The sequence below is a fragment of the Anoplolepis gracilipes genome, chromosome 1, assembly GCF_047496725.1.
Source record: "Anoplolepis gracilipes chromosome 1, ASM4749672v1, whole genome shotgun sequence".
NCBI classification, from domain to species: Eukaryota; Metazoa; Arthropoda; class Insecta; order Hymenoptera; family Formicidae; genus Anoplolepis; species Anoplolepis gracilipes.
In genome coordinates this window covers 17,474,537-17,492,738 of record NC_132970.1, presented here as the reverse complement: position 1 = coordinate 17,492,738, position 18,202 = coordinate 17,474,537, and the positions used below count along the sequence as shown (strand labels likewise).

The 18,202-nt window shown below is 34.2% G+C and overlaps 1 protein-coding gene across 7 annotated transcripts in view; it reads right to left on the bottom strand.

Annotated features, from left to right (window-relative positions):
- Positions 1-18,202, bottom strand: part of C3g (C3G guanyl-nucleotide exchange factor) — a 69,645-nt gene that overhangs the window by 47,177 nt on the left and 4,266 nt on the right. For 3 of the 7 annotated variants that reach the window (XM_072896876.1, XM_072896886.1, XM_072896896.1), the window contains exon 1: positions 10,140-10,566. The exons of 1 other annotated variant lie outside the window; for it this stretch is intronic. In XM_072896876.1, coding sequence (XP_072752977.1) covers positions 10,140-10,326 — 187 coding nt within the window. In that variant the 5' untranslated portion in view covers positions 10,327-10,566. Of the gene's footprint in view, positions 1-10,139; positions 10,567-16,187; positions 17,495-18,202 lie in introns of those variants that run through there. 3 more of the 7 variants (XM_072896867.1, XM_072896905.1, XM_072896858.1) reach the window with 3 other exon arrangements.

Below are 18,202 nucleotides of genomic sequence, written 5' to 3'. Positions count from 1 at the left end.
TGATTGGTTAAATGGAATCTTAAGATCTAAAACAAAACAGATAATCTTAAATAAAAGAACGGACTAATGATAATAATCGGCCTTAGATGTTACTTAAAAATTGTAAAGTATCCATTTGTTGGTGAATTAAAATACATATTTAAATAATTATAATATTCCTTTCTAAAATACATTACATATATAATATTATGGAATAAAAATATCGCACGTGATTTCTCTTACGTTCTACGACGACAAAAATTATCATTTTTACCGCAATATTTTCTCCGCGTATCTCGACACGTCAACCTGAGCTGAAGTGTACAAAAAGTATCTAGCATATTAAAAAAAAAAACCGCAACGAAAAAAACGCACGGTCCTTTATCGAGAGATTCATGTCGCGCTTTCGGGCATCGTAATACGAGATACGAGTCGCGCCAAACTATGCAAATTACGCGGACAGCAATTTTGGGGGTCACTGTCATTACCGATAACTGTATAAATACGAGCGTAGGGCCGTTGGCATCGCCAACGCACCTACGGCGTGTCCCGGGGGTCGTCGGGAGACGACTGTGCAATATTCTCCACCGAATAAATATCGTCGTGCACGTGCGAATGCGAGCTATGCCCTTCCATCCCCCTCCCCCTCGGTGCACGGTTTATCGATTTCCCGATAAACTGTGGCATCCATTCGATTATAGGAAATTTGTAACGTAGCGCGACTTCGAATTGCAGTCACGTTTAAATGCCGCCGGATGCGTCGCGTTCATACGAATTGGACGCGCCGAGAAAACAGATCTGATTGATCCGAATTAACATTTTCATTTGCATAAATGAACGAAGCAACGAGCAGACCCGGTTCAGTCAATCCCGATGGGCGGAGAGAGGCATGGACGTTGCCATGGAAAATTTTCATCCCACTTCGAATACGATGGAGATGATAAAACCGGCGAATCATAGTCGCACCACGCATCAATCGCGAGATATCCCGGGAAATTGTTGATATTGAAATAAACTCGTTTTTGAAAGCCTCACTTAAATCCGAATCGCGTCCGCGACTGATGTAACTCCAGTAAGTTTACATTTAAATTTTTTCGCATCACGGTCGTAGAAGCTTGATAAAAGTGCAACTTCTTTTTATGTGATTTGTTTTAAGAATGTTCCGAACGCTCTCGATTTAATTCTAACGATTTTTTAATTAACTACTAGTCTAATGAAATATCATAACTTTAGTCGCGAAATAATATAATTCGCCAAATATATAAATAATACAAATAGGGTAAACTCGGGTAAGATGCCCATAGTTTTTTAAAATGCAAAAAATATACTTTTTTTATTTTTGTTATGTTTTAATAGTGTTTGACATATTATCTTCACTGAAGCTTAAATTATGTAATATTATCGAAATTAAAAGGAAAATATTTAATAGAAATTTTATATTATCAAAATAGTACGACATAAGCATTGGCCATTTTACCCAACTTTTAAGGGAAAAATGACCATAGTGACGGAAAGATGGCCCCATAATATTTATAAAAAAATAGTGAAAACGAAAATAAAAATTATAGGTCATATAACAATTTACATATTTTTATAATATATGTCTAACGTCGATTACGATAGTTTAACTGTAATTTATTCGATGTTATAACAGTTTTTAGTAAACAAATGAAAAACTTTGCAGGTAGTCGAAAATAAAAATATGATAAGATTCACAATATCGTTATTTCGAACAATGTATGCACTATGCACATAAACTACTGTAAATATTGATTATCTTTGATAATAACCAAAAAAGCGCACTATGTAGCGATTATTGAAAAAATTACAAACTCTGGCCATCTTTTCCGTATGGCCATCATATCCTTGTTTACCCTAAATACAAATATATTGTAAAGATTGAGCTTTGTTGCGATAAAGTAGTTTAACGAAATAATTATGAGCAAAGTGTTTCTCAACTACAAAAGAAAAATACTTAATCATCTCGAAACTCATCTTACGCGATAATTATGCGTTAAGACAGAAGATTATTAATGAAGCGGTCTCGCTATTAAAATCTTGGTGTCGTAGTTCCATCCGGTATGTCACAATGTACGCGATATATTGCCTACAACGGGATAATTAATCTCATTAGCATCCGACGAGGATCCCGTGATAATGACGTGTCACTTTTTTCAATATACTTTTTCCTACTTTTATACTTTCATTATTGGTTCTTTGAAATTTCAAGTTTAAAATAGCGACGTATTTTTTCTTCGTCTTTCTATTAACAAAGATCGAGCTTGCAAGAATGGAAGAGTATCGGTCATTTTCTTATCTCAATCTAACAATCGGTCGTTTCTCGTCGCTTGATCTGGACCGGTCGTGTCCCGTTTCGCAACTGGTTGCACCAGACGCTTTGCAAAAAATCGCGCGTTTCCGAAAAACGACGGGACGGAAATTTCGCGAGGGCCGGCGTCCGTTGCGCGAACACAAACGCGAAGTTTCATTGTAAGGGTTTCCTCCACCTCCTCGTGTATTTCGCTCTATCAGCGTCTACATCGCGTTCCGCATCCGTTCCCGCAAAGATTCACTTGAGCGGAAGTTTTCGCACGAATGAGGATCGACCGGCGAGAGAGAAAAAGAGATAGAAAGAGGGAAAAGAAACGCAAAAACGGTGAGAAGACGGGCCGACCGGAAAGAAAGACGATACGACGGAAGACACGCACGGGACGAAGAGAGAAAGAGAAAATGCCGGGAAGAAGGAGGGGTGGCTCTCTTTCCATTTACTTTCGTCGTAGCTTCGTCCCTCGACGAGGAATTTCGCATTTCTCGCGAACCCGCGACCGCGTCCCCGCCCAAGCCCCCGAATTCAACCCCTCGTACGATCCTTTCATTCTGTTCCACCGATTCGCAGGACGACGCTCGGCTCCTGTCGAAGCCGCAACTCCGTACGTCTCGACGTATATGAGGTCTAACATAAGCCCGACTGGAACCCGAATGGAACCCCCCGCAACGAAAAAGAGATTCTCCTCTTCTCGTTGGAAATTTATCGGCGCGACACGTTAAGCTCTCCTTTCATGCGCGGAGAAGCGGATTTCTTGTCATCTTCGCGCTACCCTTTTCTCGGCTCTTAAGAAGAGGCGACGTCGATTTTATCGCCTCGATAATTTACGAGTGGCAGCTCGAAACACGCGTCCGCCAAATGCGACATAGGGGGTTGCATTAACCTGCACAGCAGGTGCACAGCGGGTTTTATCGTGTCGTCAGAGACGAGGAGTTGGTTAAAATACCGAGAAAGTGATTGGTCTTCTATTCCACGTGCTTAAGAGATGATAAGCTGCAAGAATCGCATCCTATCGTCTCTTCTCCTTTCTCTGCTTTTTTTACTTGCGTTTCTTTTCTTTGTCTCTAATAGCCAATTTCATTCAGATCGGTTAACTTTCATCTTAATGTAATTGGCCGTTTGTCTCTTTTCCGAACTCTGTTAGGATTAAAGCACCAAATTAAAGTTAAAAATGAAATTGTCATCAATGAAAAAAGGTGTGAGCAAATTCTCAAATCTTTTTTGTTACATGTTTTCTTTTAATTTTGTTCAATTTCTTTCTTTTTTTCTAAGATATAAATAATATTTTAACCACGAAAGAAAAAGTTGAAATATATACAACTCTCATATGTGAAATACATAGTAATATTATCGATTAAAAACCTAACTCGAATAAGGAACTAATTGTTGAAGAAAAATATTATATAAAAATATTTTGAGATTTGTAATTTTATACAATATAAACAAATCTTTTTTGTCACGTTTTCTTTTAATTAGCTTCGTATCGACGACATATGATTTTTGTTCAATTTCTTTCTTTTTTTCTAAGATATTAATAATATTTTAACCACGAAAGAAAAAGTTGAAATATATACAACTGTCACATGTGAAATACACAGTAATATCGATTAAAAACCAAACTCGAATATGGAACTAATTGTTGAGAAAAAAAATATTATATAAAAATATTTTGAGATTTGTAATTTTATACAATATAGCAGGAATATTTAGTGAATCAACGACGTCTAAACACCATTATTAAACCCGAGATTATTTTCCTACGCGAATAACAGTGTTTCTACAAAGCAACTTGCGTTATACGATACATGGTGGTAGCTGTTGTTAATAACAGTACCCAATCCAACCCAACCCCTTGCTAGAGTGTTGAAAATTCCCCATATGAGCTGGCGATGTGGAAGTTTATACAAACACCGGAGTAAATAGTTCCCCCTGCGTGCATTTATCTCATCGTTGTACACCCTCATGCTGTTCCGCATTCATCGGATCAACAATTAAACTGCATACCGTAAACGCGAAATTCTCTTTTCCGTTATAAATCAGTGGAAAACACCTCTAAACAATCTCTTATTCGATAAATATCGTGATCTCTAATCGCATGATACCACGTTGCCGCTTCTCACCAAGATATTATCTTATGCTGTTATGGTGTTATTATATTTATTTACGATATTTTACAACATTTACATTTACAGATAGCGACATTAAATTCGCGTGTTTTATTCAATTATTTAAGATTCTCTTAATTTAACGTATATTTTTCTTTCAAATATTAAAATAGGAAATCTTAAAGCTCTCGAAAAGATGCTCTGACATTTATATTAAAGAAAAGTCAATTCTAAATTGGTACTCCTCGTGGCCATCGTGGCGCAGTGAGTTTTGTGTTTACTTTCTGTGCCGAAGAACTCAAATTTCAAATCCAACGAGAAATATCGAATTTATCCGATCGTCATCTTCTGGGAAAGCAAACATCGTATCGGGAGTTTGTGTCATGAATTATTATTCGAATTTATATCCAATCGTCATCCTCTCGGAAAGCAATGGCAAACACCGTATCAGGAGTTATTATTAATATATATTAATTAGAAATTATACTTCTCCTTAAAATTTAAAACAAGAATATTATATTATATATGTAAAATTCCTAATTAATTAGGAATTTTACAAATATAGTATAATACCCTTGTTTTAAATTTTGTTTAGACAACTGATCGACAAAAGAAAAAAAATCTCTTTAGAAAACTTTTAACTTTGGCACTACTCTAAAATTGACACTTTCTTATATTTAATCAATTCCTGATTAAAATTAATTAATTACGATGGGATGTGGGTATTGTTACATAAATCATACGTGCAAATTTGTAATTATTTCATATTTATCGAGACGGATTCTGAGTATTTCAGAAAAGACAAAACGTTATTGGTTATCGAGATATGTAAAAAAAAAAAAAAAAAAAAAAAAAAAAACAGTCCTTCAAGTGCAAACATTCATATTACAACTCAACGAGCGTGGCAAAAAAGAGATTTATGTCGCGCGAAAAGTGCAGATATATAGCCACTTATTTGCGAATAGCTATCGAAAGCTCTCACCCATGGAGAATCGATTTTCGCAACCGGAAGGGGTGACCGACCCGATGGGGCAGAGTGCCCGAGGGCCCTTTGCCAGGAGAGAACTCTTGTGTAACGTCTTGATTAAGTAGCGGTTTGCACCCTCTGGAGTCGCCCTCGTAAAACAGGGGCCCGCGCTCGTATATATTTCCAATTGGCGCATTAAGCGCCGATCTACACCCGCGGGATCTGATTTATCTAAACACGTAATCGAAAACGCGTAAACAAGAATCCGACGAGCTCTGATATAAGTTTCTTACGCGATATCAGTTGCACTTAATTGCACTTTGCAGATGAATGAGAATTAATATATATTGACGTTATGATTTATCCACGAGATATTTATTATACGAGGTGTTTCATAAAACTATGTTTCTTACAGAATATCTCTGTTTGATAAGAATATATATACATAATTAATAGATAATATTATAAACATAATTAATAGATTTGTTTTGCAATTACGAATCAAAATTTTACTTCTACCGAGTTATATAATAATTTCAAAGTAAAGATCTGACTATAAAAGCGCCAAAGTAGATGTTAGATTGAAATCGAAAGAAGGAGAAAAATTTCGACTTGAGACTTTGGGTTATTCATAATTCTCTGCACAATTCAAAAGTGAATTATACCATGAAATAATTGATAATAAATGTATATAAAAAATGGTGCGTATATATAATCGATGATATTCTGTATATTAAATCTCACAATCAGATGAAAGTCGAGTTTTTATACAATTAATAAAAATATTTCAATATTTGAACAGCAAGAGGCATCGAAGCGGGTAATTATTCTTATCATATCTAATGCAAGGGAATTGGCTTGTACATTTATATTGACATCGCGTTTCCGCAGTAGATTATTATTCATGAAAATCTCCCGAGATGCTCTTGGCAATCCTACGCGAGGCTGCTGGGATACGGATTAAACCGCTGCAGGAGAGTTTCGTCGAGAGTGTATTTATTACAACAGGAAGAGTTTTGCCGAATGTTGTGAAAGAGCCTCGTATACACTCTCCAGAAGCAGTCTTCTCCTTCTTTCCGTTCATGAATATGGATTTGCTTTAGCAAGAAGCACAAAGACTTAATAACAAGAAATTAGCGATGCACTGGAAAGAAGTCTGAAAGAGTGAGCCATCGAATTTATTTCACGAACGGTCAGAACATTTCTAGAAAGGGGACAAGATTTATTAAAAAAGAAACCTAACAGCTTCTATCTTCTTCTTTCATTCTTTCGTTTCTTTAACTTGAATGCTTTAAACTTTTTTCAACAAAAACAAAATTCTTTGCAATTTTAAATCACCTCATGAGACAATAATTAAATAATACACAGAACAGTCCACACATTCGTATTTTCCAAAATCACTTATTAATATAACTCCCAATTCCAATTATATGTAAAAATTTGAAAGTTAGTATTGGTATATTAATTTTTCATTAAATATGAAACGCATTATATATGTTTTTTATCATAGATTACATCAAATAAATATTTAAGTATATATTAAATATTAGTATGAATCTGAATATATTAATATTATATCTCTTATGCAAAAGCTACGTACAAGCACAATCACGCGAATTTTCGATTTACATCGTGCAATATATATTGCGTGAATCGCTCGTTGCTGAAATTGCGAAATTTACAATGTCATTGACGCTCGAATAAATTTCGTCCGGTTTAATTTCCAAGAGACACTGTGACAAAGTTTATTTCGCTGGTAATTACGACTGGCCGTTCCGCTTTGCGTTTATCAAACGTCGACTTACACGCACGTGCGGCAACGATGATAATAACAACAACGTTATGCATACATGTATTATCGCGCCGTTTATATACGGATCCCAGTAAATTTATCCGGTTAAATTTCTGGTATCAAAAGCCCCGACCTAAAGTATCGTGACAACCGGTCCCGCCGGATATTGCCCGCGGGCTGACACGTCAGAACCGGGAGAGCGCCAGCGGGAGAAAATGAGCTGCTGCGGTGGCCTGCAAGTGACATTGACCGACGAAATTAGCGAGTCTCGTGCGAGCCGATCGAAAAGTCACGGACCTTAAAATTGCGTCTTTAAATATTCGATTTACAATTCGATTTAAAATTTCGAGCTTAATTTAGATTTTACAGACATACACACGTACCGACATCATTTCTATTTGGAATAATTGAAATATAAAATAGGTATCTTGCGTATCGATCTACATATTAAGTTTAAGGAAATTCTATTAATTTTGACAGATCATTTAGATGATTAATGTTTAAGCCATTAATTTTTGAGACACGATCTAAAAAGTTGTATTAAAACTTATGTGTCAGCGTGACGAGTCTTCACAAGAAATCCCAACATTCTTAGCAACAATCATAAAGAATGACTTATCATTTGTCATCGTGAAAAGTGTAGTGGATGAATACATGTAAAATTATTTGGCAAACTCTGGTAGTCGTGTGCCAATCTACGTGAAGAAGCTTGGCAAACTCCAGTTAACTGTTGCTCGTTTTTTTCAGTTTATATACCAGTTTTCTTTCGTCTTGTCAAACTATCATGAAATATGGTATATTCCGTTATACTTGTCTGATTCTTTCTTATTCATATTTCAATCAAATTAAACTTATCACAAAAAAATTAAAATAATTTGTAATCCAATTTTTTAATTAAAAGATTACAATTATTAAAGTTTGACATTTGTTTAAATATATTTTTTTAAATATATAATATTATGCAAGATTAATTCGATATTCCCTAATTAAAATAGTGTCATCTCGAAGTTTATAACAAATGTATGCCAGCAGAACCGAAAACCCACGTGCCAAGATTCTATTCCTGCGATCTATTCAAGCGAGGATATCCTCGTATTCAGCTTCTTCAAAAACAATTCGCATACATGACTATTCATGTGAATAGCGTTGTATTCCAAAACCAATACAATTGGAGAATCAAATAAATGGATGAAGTATGTCAATCCGATAACTTGAACAAACGATAAAAAAAAAATATAATAAAATATTTTCAGTCAAATATATATACACGAGTATATTAGAAAATTCACTTAAAAAAATGTCTGCTATAGTTTCGGGTCGTACATATATATATATATATATATATATATATATATATATATATAATATATATATATATATAATATAATAGCTGACTAATTTGAATTTTTCGATCTTTTCTTAACGAGAATCTCAATCATTTTTGGAAAATTTCCAATTTTTTCAATCATATATCTTTGTAATTAATTCATGATGTTCGTTCTTCATATGTTTATATGGTAATCAAAATGTAAACCAAGAAATTTAAAAGTCTCCTAAAATTTAAATTCTATTAAAGTAAACGCCATTTTAAAAAAATAGCTTCGTTAACCTTAATTCCCAGAAAAATGAGCGAAAACCTCTTTTTTCAATCATTTATAATCGGAAATTATTAATTCCTCCACATTTTCGTTAAGAAAGAAAACTAGTTTTAAACTGGCCAGAGAAAAAAAACATTTAATATTTTTGAAAATATTTTGTATATATTATACTTTTGCAATTTCAAGTTATCAGCACGTATACCTACATTTTCAAATAACCAGTGATCACGCGTGTTTCATCACCTTAATGTAGGTTGAACTGCTATGTCTCTATACAATATCGATTTTCTTTCGGTTTGTCATTGAAGCATGTTATTATAATCGCTCGCGATCTTTGCCTGCGGGTGAAAATCATTTCGTCCATTAACTTGCAAATCGAAAGCATTTCGCGGTTCCACGCAATGGCGGGTCTCTCACACGAGATAGCGAACGTAGCAATTTGCTCGCGCTACGAGCCCAGAGGGAAATCACTAGACGATGTATCCGTTATGCAAGATAGAGATAGAGAGAGAGAGATAGAGATAGAGATAGATAGATAGATAGAGAGAGAGAGAGAGAGAGAGAGAGAGAGGAGAGAGAGAGAGAGAGAAAGAGAAAGAGAGAGGGAGGGGAGAGAGAGAGAGAGAGGAAAGAGAGAGAGAGACGTTGTAACAGCTAGGTGCTTAATGGTCGGAGGTGTGATGTACCTGCGACAAGCATGCGATGCTTAATGTGATTGACAGCAAACGAACTAGTATAATAATTATACGAGCCGAAATGTATTTGCGTAAGGATTAACAACGCAGTAATACAGACGACGTAGAGGCGTTAATTATTAACGCGCTTACGAGGATGCAATTATATAAATCCACGATTGGCGTCTGGCAGAATAAACGAGCCCTTTATTCCAAAACGTGTGACATCAGTCTGATTTCGAAATATGATAAATTTCAACTCAACGATATGCACGTTGTATTACAGTTATCGCACAAAAAAAAAAAAGTATCCAAACAGCGTGTAATAATGTTCTCAAAGAGAATAAGAAATTGACGATAATTAAATTTGACTTGATAATATGTGAGAAATTGTGATTTTTCTATATATGAGAATATATGAAAAGTAATAGTTGCAGTTATTTGTTCGTAATAATATTTAATTTTTTTAATAATATTTAAATAATATTATAGTTTCATGATATTTAAAAACATTAACAACTTTTTATCTCTCTTTTCTCTTTTACTTTTAAGATAGTATGAAAATAAAACAGTGCAAAATGTAAGAGGTATTAACAGAAAATGGCCTCTCAACGTTTTTGCATTTTTCGTTCTCGTATAAGCAGTGACACGAAAAAAAACGTCTGACGTCCTTAACCTGAATTTTTTAATAGAATTACCTTTCAAGTTGCACGTCGATAAGGAACCGGAAAGAGTCCTGGCGTGATTGGTTACGGCCAGCAACAAAGGTGTGGTCGTGATGTGAAAAGATTGCGATTTCGGCAAAAATCGCTTTTGCACAGTGTAACTGCGAGTTCGTCGCCGAAATATCGGCGAATCGAGAAAACTGTCATCGTATTGCGGCATTTTTTAAATTCTTATTATATTATTATAAAGCCATCACACACAAACAGTCGCAGTTGATTCCATTTTCAAGTTCGACTTCGTGTTATTGTAGTTCGTGATGTAAACTCGCTACGACATTTTTAAATTCAATTATATTTAAATAAATTTCATTTTCATCTCACAATGCATTTTCACTGTTCAATGTCACCTTTGCACTATTCACGATGTTATAACTATAGATAATTATTATACATCTTGGATCTAAATCATAAAGAGTTGACAAAATATAAGTTTGATAATTAGAGAGAAATTGCAGTTTTTTAGAAAAATAATATTGCATCGCATGTTGATAAAAAAATATCTAATTCGTAAGATTATTATCAATGACTCTGGTAAACCTCTCTTCCGCTGAAACGTTCAATTTATACACGTCTATAGGTCCATTTGCGAGACGCGAAGAATGAGATGTCGATTTTTTAACGGATATATCGAACTGTATTAAATGACATGGCAAGACTGCGGTTATCGATGAACAATATATAGAAAATCACAAGCTTGGGTGACTCTGAATGCACTGTAGCGTGATCAATATTGTCCCATAAAAATACCGCACGCGACAAACGGGTTCTATCTGAAACAGATAATCGACTCGCGGATGGTAATTTATTTTGCAATCTTCCAAAAAATTCATGTTTCAACATGGTACAGACACGGCCGATATCGCGTGACGTATCATCCGCCTAATATTAGTTAGTACCGAGACGTCAATTAAATAGTAAATAAAAAATAATCGAAAAAAGGACAATAATTTAACACGCTATATTTAAAACAATATATCACGCAGAATATTCTTTCGCGCAGCATAAATACATTTTTTATTTCTCATAGCATAACAAAATACGTGCATAATTGTTGAGATACGTAATGATCTATTACGGTAAATGATGCGATCGCGCTGCCTTGATAATTCTGCATCGCGTTTCAAAAGTCGCTGAATGAAAATCTTACGATTTATAGATCGGCCGAGCCCGATGACAGGAGACCTAAATATACACGTGCAGATGACATGCGATATACATAGATATAAACGTCGCGCGACCTCGGTTACTCTATACCATTGATAGATAGTGTGACTAATACTAAGGCGTTAGTTTCTAGGGTGTCTATTTTAACGCGTCGGATGTTCCGTCATGATTTCTACTGTCCTAGCGTTTCCGTGTCGTTCCCGCAATATGCGTCAGACGTAAACTTATCATGACATTAAATGGCTGTCGCGACAAGTACCAGCTCCGTTCCTCAAAGTTCTCGCACGTGATGGTGATAGCGCGCAAAATTTCTCTCGCAAAGTTTACGTTGGCTTTGATAAGACGTTGATGATTCAACAGTTACTTCTCGTTTACTATTTGCTGTCTTGTTAGTTTTTTTTTTATAATCTGATGAAACATTCTGTACACTATTTTATAATTTCATTTACGTAATTTATCGGAATGCATAGATAATAAAATCATGTACTAAATATATATATAGTAACATATTCGTAATTATCTTCGAAAACACAATCCAAATTTAATACTATATCAGTTATTTCTTTCTTTATAATTTCTATACATGTGTATTTATCTTTTATTAAAAAAATATTCACAAATTTTTTTATTAAAAATAATATCAAAAAGATAACTAAACTAAATTTTAATATATTAATATCACGTGTCGGATTAGTTAAACAATGTCTCTATTAAATTAAAAGACAAAATAGTGCAAACTTTGGCGAATTTTATTCAATATTTATGAAAAATGCTTGTTATTTATGTATAACTTGGTAGGTACTATATATGAATCTCTCTCGAAAAATTGACACATGCTCGCGACAAAAATATCGGGCAAAGAAGTATCAAACTTCTTGAGGGCATATCAGTATCTCGTGGAACAAACGATTCGCGATTACTGGAGCGAGAAGTTGACCTCTCCTTCGCCTTTCGACCACCTACCGAGGTCCTACATTGCTTTTACTACTTTCAGAACGATGTATATAATCTGATATGATACCAGGAGGTCGGTCGTGTAACTCGCGTCACGGTACGATAAGCACAAGGGCCAGATACAGTTCTTCTGGACTACTTGTTGTGTCTCTCTAAAATTATCGAATTTTATCCAGATATAATATTCAACAACGATAAGCAAAGCCTTTGACGCAAATTTTAGAACCGAAACTCGATTCCCGTTAAAGACCGTTCTATATAATACGTGGCTAAAAGATTGTTAAAAGGATAAATTTTTGTGAAAATATAGTACGCAATATTTCTCTATTTTAATTAATTAAAATTGTACTTGATGAGTATAATCATGCTTGTCACATTCTATTAAAAAATTTTTCTAAAATAAAAGTTTATAACGTCATAAGAAATTAATACTATTTATATTTTGAAAATAAAACTGTAATTGATAAACGAGATAATGTAAACTTTATTATGTGAAAAGTTGTCCTGCTCTGCTTTTCTTCTTGAAAACATTGCATTTTCACGAATGAAATACGATCCACTGATAAAAATAACAGAAATAGTTAATGTGTAAAATTGTTTATGTCTCGTTAATGAAACACATGAGCATGTAACGCGTGAGCATCTAATCAAAACTACTGACAGATTCAATGTAAAAGAAAAAATTATTTAAAATCTCATAAAAGCTGCAACTTAAACTTCCAATTCTTTAATTACATAATTATTTGTCATATAATTATATAATTTATTAATCTTTCATTATTAAATCTCTTTTCTTATATAATTTATCTCTTACGAATAATCAAGAAATATGTAGGTATATTAATAAATTTTCTTTAATTCCGGTTTATATTCAACTTTTTTTTTTTTCCTCAATCAATGACGGTTCATAATTATTCATAAAAAACAGAAAGATAGAGTCTCGCGAATAAAGATATCATGCTCGCATGAAATGTTCCAATTAACAATAATTAGCACTGATGAACTTGCGACCCAGTTGCGTTATATTTCTTGTCGCATCGTTATTTTCGGATTTCGGCACCGTTATCCTTATGCTTTACGCCGATTGCGTGTCTGAAAATTATCATTCGCGCCAGACGATGCGTCTCAAATGGGATGAACGATACATCGCGAACGACTTCACGTCCGAAAATAAATGAGAGAAACGCAATAACGTAGAAAAAATTTATCGTCGCACGTGAGAAACATGCAGACGCCGTCGACCGTTATAAGAAGTTACACTATAAACTGTATTTGAATATAAACAGCGTAATATACTGTCGAACGGGAGCCAAGTATAATTCGTAGAATAATTAATTCAATTCTTAATACATGTATCATGAAATATATATATATATATATATATATACTCGTGATGTTTAAAATATTCATTATTTAACAGAACAAGTTCTGCAATCTTATCTTGCCATCGCTCTCTAACGATTTAATGTCAAATACAAAGAATTATCCTTTAGATATTTTCACTGTCACGAATAAATAAATTAATAAATCATTCGCGCTTATAAAACATCTAGAATTAAACTAATCTCTTCAGAATTTATGCGATACGTAAAAAAATATTGTAATGTGCCCTTTGTATCTATAATCTACCTTGTTTCTTCCTATCTTGTTGGAGGTACGTAACAGTTGTATGACGAACGGACGGCGAGACCACGTTCCGCATTAATTAACGCACGAATAAATTTATACACGAGCGCAAAATATACTCCGATTTCTCTCTTAGCTTGCGACTTGTGTGCTTTTACTAAATGACCACGCAACGACCTACTGTCTAATCGCTTGATCGCTTAATCTGCCAACCGTTTGCTCCACAGCAGCATGTATCGTGATCTTTTGAGATCATCTCATAACATATCTTACAATTACCTTATATTGAACCGCAGTACTGTACATTAAAATCTGTGCAATTTTAAGAAATTAAAGCCATATATATATAATATATAATTTTTTTAAATATTACGTAAAGCTAAGAAAAATATTTCGTCGCTTTTATCATAATCATTTTGCAAAATGCAAAGTTATATTTAATTGTAATTAATAATTGATATCAATTTTATAAATTTCTTCTGTATTCTAATACGTATCTCGATACTAATTATAATTAATTATTTAATGAAAATGAGATTAAAGAAGCGCGAAATTCTCCCTCTCTAACTTCGTTCGACATTTTCGTCTAATGTATTAAATGATAAAATACACCCATGGTCAAAAGTATTAGGCACTATTAAATTTTCCGTATTTCTTATATTGTTAAAAGTATATAAATAGTAAAAAGATTAAAAAATTTTTTAAAACTATCGATAGCACTTTAAAGCTAAAATTTCAAGCTTTAAAATGTTTTTTTTTTTTTTTTTTTTTTTTTTTTAAATTTTTCGTCTGCGATAATTTCTCGCCGTCATTTTTCGAGTATCGACAACACGTTTGAAAAACACAGATTGTTTCAAAATTATGTATTTCGGCCAAAAAAAAATTGTAAGAAAGTTTAAAAAAAAGCATTTTGTAGGCACAAGATTTTAATTTATGGAACTTAACTTAAATTTTTCAAGAGAAATTTTTTTACCAAGTTGCAGGGTATCAAAAATACAATAAAATTTTAAGAAACAAAACAATGTTCTTTTTTAAAGCACAGAACAAGGAAAATACAAAAATTTTTTAAATTACCTATATAGCAACTTTAATGCATTATTAGTACATTAAAAAATTTTTGTATTTTCCTTGTTTGTGCTTTAAAAAGTATATTATTTTGTTTCTTAAAATTTTATTGTATTTTTGACACTCTCGTACAGCTCGGTAAAAAAATTTCTTTCGAAAAATTTAAGTCAAGTTTCATAAACTAAAACATTTTACCTACAAAATGCTTTTTTTAAATTTTCCTACAATTTTTTTGACCGAGATATAGAATTTTGAAACTAAATCTGTGTTTCTCAAACATGTTGTCGAAATACTCGGCGAAAAATCATCGCAAACGAAAAATTAAAAAAATATTTTAAAGCTTGAAGTTTCAGCTTTAAAGTGCTATCGATAGTTTTTCAAATTTTTTAAATCTTTTTAATATTTATATACTATTAACAAAATAAGAAATACGGAAAATGTCTAATACTTTTGACCATGGCTGTACATTATTAGTTTTATGGAGCGATTGTTGCGAATCATTCTGCACCCAAAAATAATTAGAAGATGGATTAGTTACATTGTCCCGATTCACGCAATACTTATACGGTAAATAACACCGAGACGATTCGTGTCCTTAATCTCGGCATTCGATATATCTCGACAATCTCCCATTTAATCGAGCAATCAATCAACTCTCGCTGTCGCGCATTCTACTATATACAAAGCAGTCGAGGAAAAGATGTTTGCGTCTCACGAGAGTGCCTTTTAAAATGCCTGGCATCGCGCGCGCGATAAACACCCACTTATTGTTAATCTGCACGCAATTACCGTACGCAACACCGGCTAGCGAATTGACATTTCAATGCCCTTTAAACGACACCGTTAACCCAGGCGCGAGAGACATCGCGCGATTTTTTATCCGCTCCTGATGTTTTTGCTTAGAGGCCACGCTATCACATTGGCAAGCGTCACGCCATTCATATTTTTAACCATTATCAATATATGTATAATATAGGTAGCGATAATTGATCACTCGCGAGAACGTTTATCTTATATTTTTATCACATATTCGATATCGTGCGACGGTCATCAATCTGCATCGTGTACTACGTCGTTGATACTTGAAGAATTATCATCGATGAAAGGTAAATTAAAGAAAGATAGTGCAAAGACAAAAAATTACATTCGATTGTCATAACGTTAGAATATAATAAATTAGATTTTCGCAGAATTAATCGCGATATTAAAAACCTGTTGGAGAGGAGAAAAAAAGAAGACACACAGAGAAATTCACACTAACGCGATGGATCTGCGTTTAGAGAACTCGAAACGAATCGTCCAGGTAGAATCCGACATGCCCGTTTACGTCTGCGAGAGAGCTGAACCGTAAATCTGAATCGGACAGACTCCGAAACATGACCGCGAGTTAGAACCAACTTCGGCGCGGATCGGAGGTGAACTGTCGTTCTCGCGGACCCGGCCGTTGGCAAGATCGGCCGGTAATATCTGCAACTTTGGCCGGGAAAGAAGCCTCGTCTATTTTAACGGGTCAAAGAGAGAGGGAAAGAAAGAAAGAGAGAGAGAGAGAGAGAAAGAGGGACGGGCAAGTAAAAGATGTACGAGAGAGGGAGAGATGATGGCGAGAGGGTTAACGGAGAAGAGGGATAAAAGACCTCGCACAGAGGAGCAGTGGCTCTTATGGCACCGTTCTTTATTTCGAGGTGTGCAAGACAGAACCGACGAGCGGCAAATTATTTGAGGATCTCTCGGACCAATATCTTTCGTTATCGGAAATTATTAATCGACCAACATTTAAGGAAAGTTCGACGAAATTGAGAAAGTTTGACGAAAATTCTGGACGAATAGAAAAACATTCGCACGAATCGATTGTTTGGAAATTAATCGTCTTTTTTTTTTTTTTTTTAATTTCATAATTTCTTAAATGTACATATTGTTGAAATATTATAAACGACAATATTTAAATGTTTTAAGTGAATTAAGCCTATAGATACTCGTCCTACGAGAGCGATTTCTTTTAAAAATACAAAGATTTAATAACCTACTCTTTTTGCAAAAGATCTCGTGCGACACTATCATTGCTAATATCTCTTGCATTGTACCAATGCAGGAGCAAAAGCTTCTTGAATCCTTCATTCTCGCGTTGTGAGATCGACCTTGTTATTGTCACCGCACGTTGAATTGGCTCGCATAGGAAAACGACAGTGAATAGCTCGCTCCTCGCAGCCTTAATAGATTTTGAGGTATCCAACTGTACGAGCACGAAAATCACATAAAATACATATGAATGTTTCATACAACTATGTTACAACATTATACGTGAATAATAAAATCTGTTTTTCCATTTGTAAATAATAACTATTTTCACTTGAAATAAAACTGATATAAGAGTTGGACAATTAAAAACTAGACCTAGCGTAAAATTTTGAAGTACTAAGGCGCGATTTAGCTAATAAAAATAAAATAAATAAATAAATAATTTAGATATTTATATTCATACACACACGGAGAAAATTTTATATTAAAAATTACTATGGTATGTAGTAACTGTGGATCACATTAGGATCATTCCAAGTTAAAATGCTATGTAAAACTGTAAAAATTGACATACTCAGTTACTACACACCATAGTAATTTTTAATATAAAATTTTCTCCGTGTATTTAAATTATATTATTTGAAACGTAATTTAAAATAAAACGTTAACGTAGTATGAAATGTGTAAAGAAATCAATTTGCGAATTTTGACAGATCGAGGGATAACACCTCATATTTTTATCTGTTTTATTTCTATCATCGTTTGAAATTGCAGGAAAACGAAATCAAAAATGAAAAATCAATAGAATGAACACACGGTAGGATGAACCGGTTTTAACACGTGCGTACACTTTTTTGCACGCGTGCTGCATCCGCATAGTGAAAACGGTTGTGCATATTCATGAATAGCGAGTTAACGTTACCACGTCGTGCATCGCCCGCGTGTTTCTGGCACGAGTCCTTGCATCATCAGCCGGTTGACACGAGGCTTGTAACACTCGGGCCGTGGATTTGCATAGATATTGGCGGGACTGCCATAGGAACGGAAGGCTGCGCATGATTGCGGTTCCTAAACGGTTTGCGGACAGATCGAATCCAATAAAGGCGCTAAACGACGTGAACCACAAGTATCGCAAAGTAGTCTCAGAATGAGATTGAAATACTGCGAGGTTGAGCGCGATCGCTTCGACAAAACGAACAGAAATGACCATT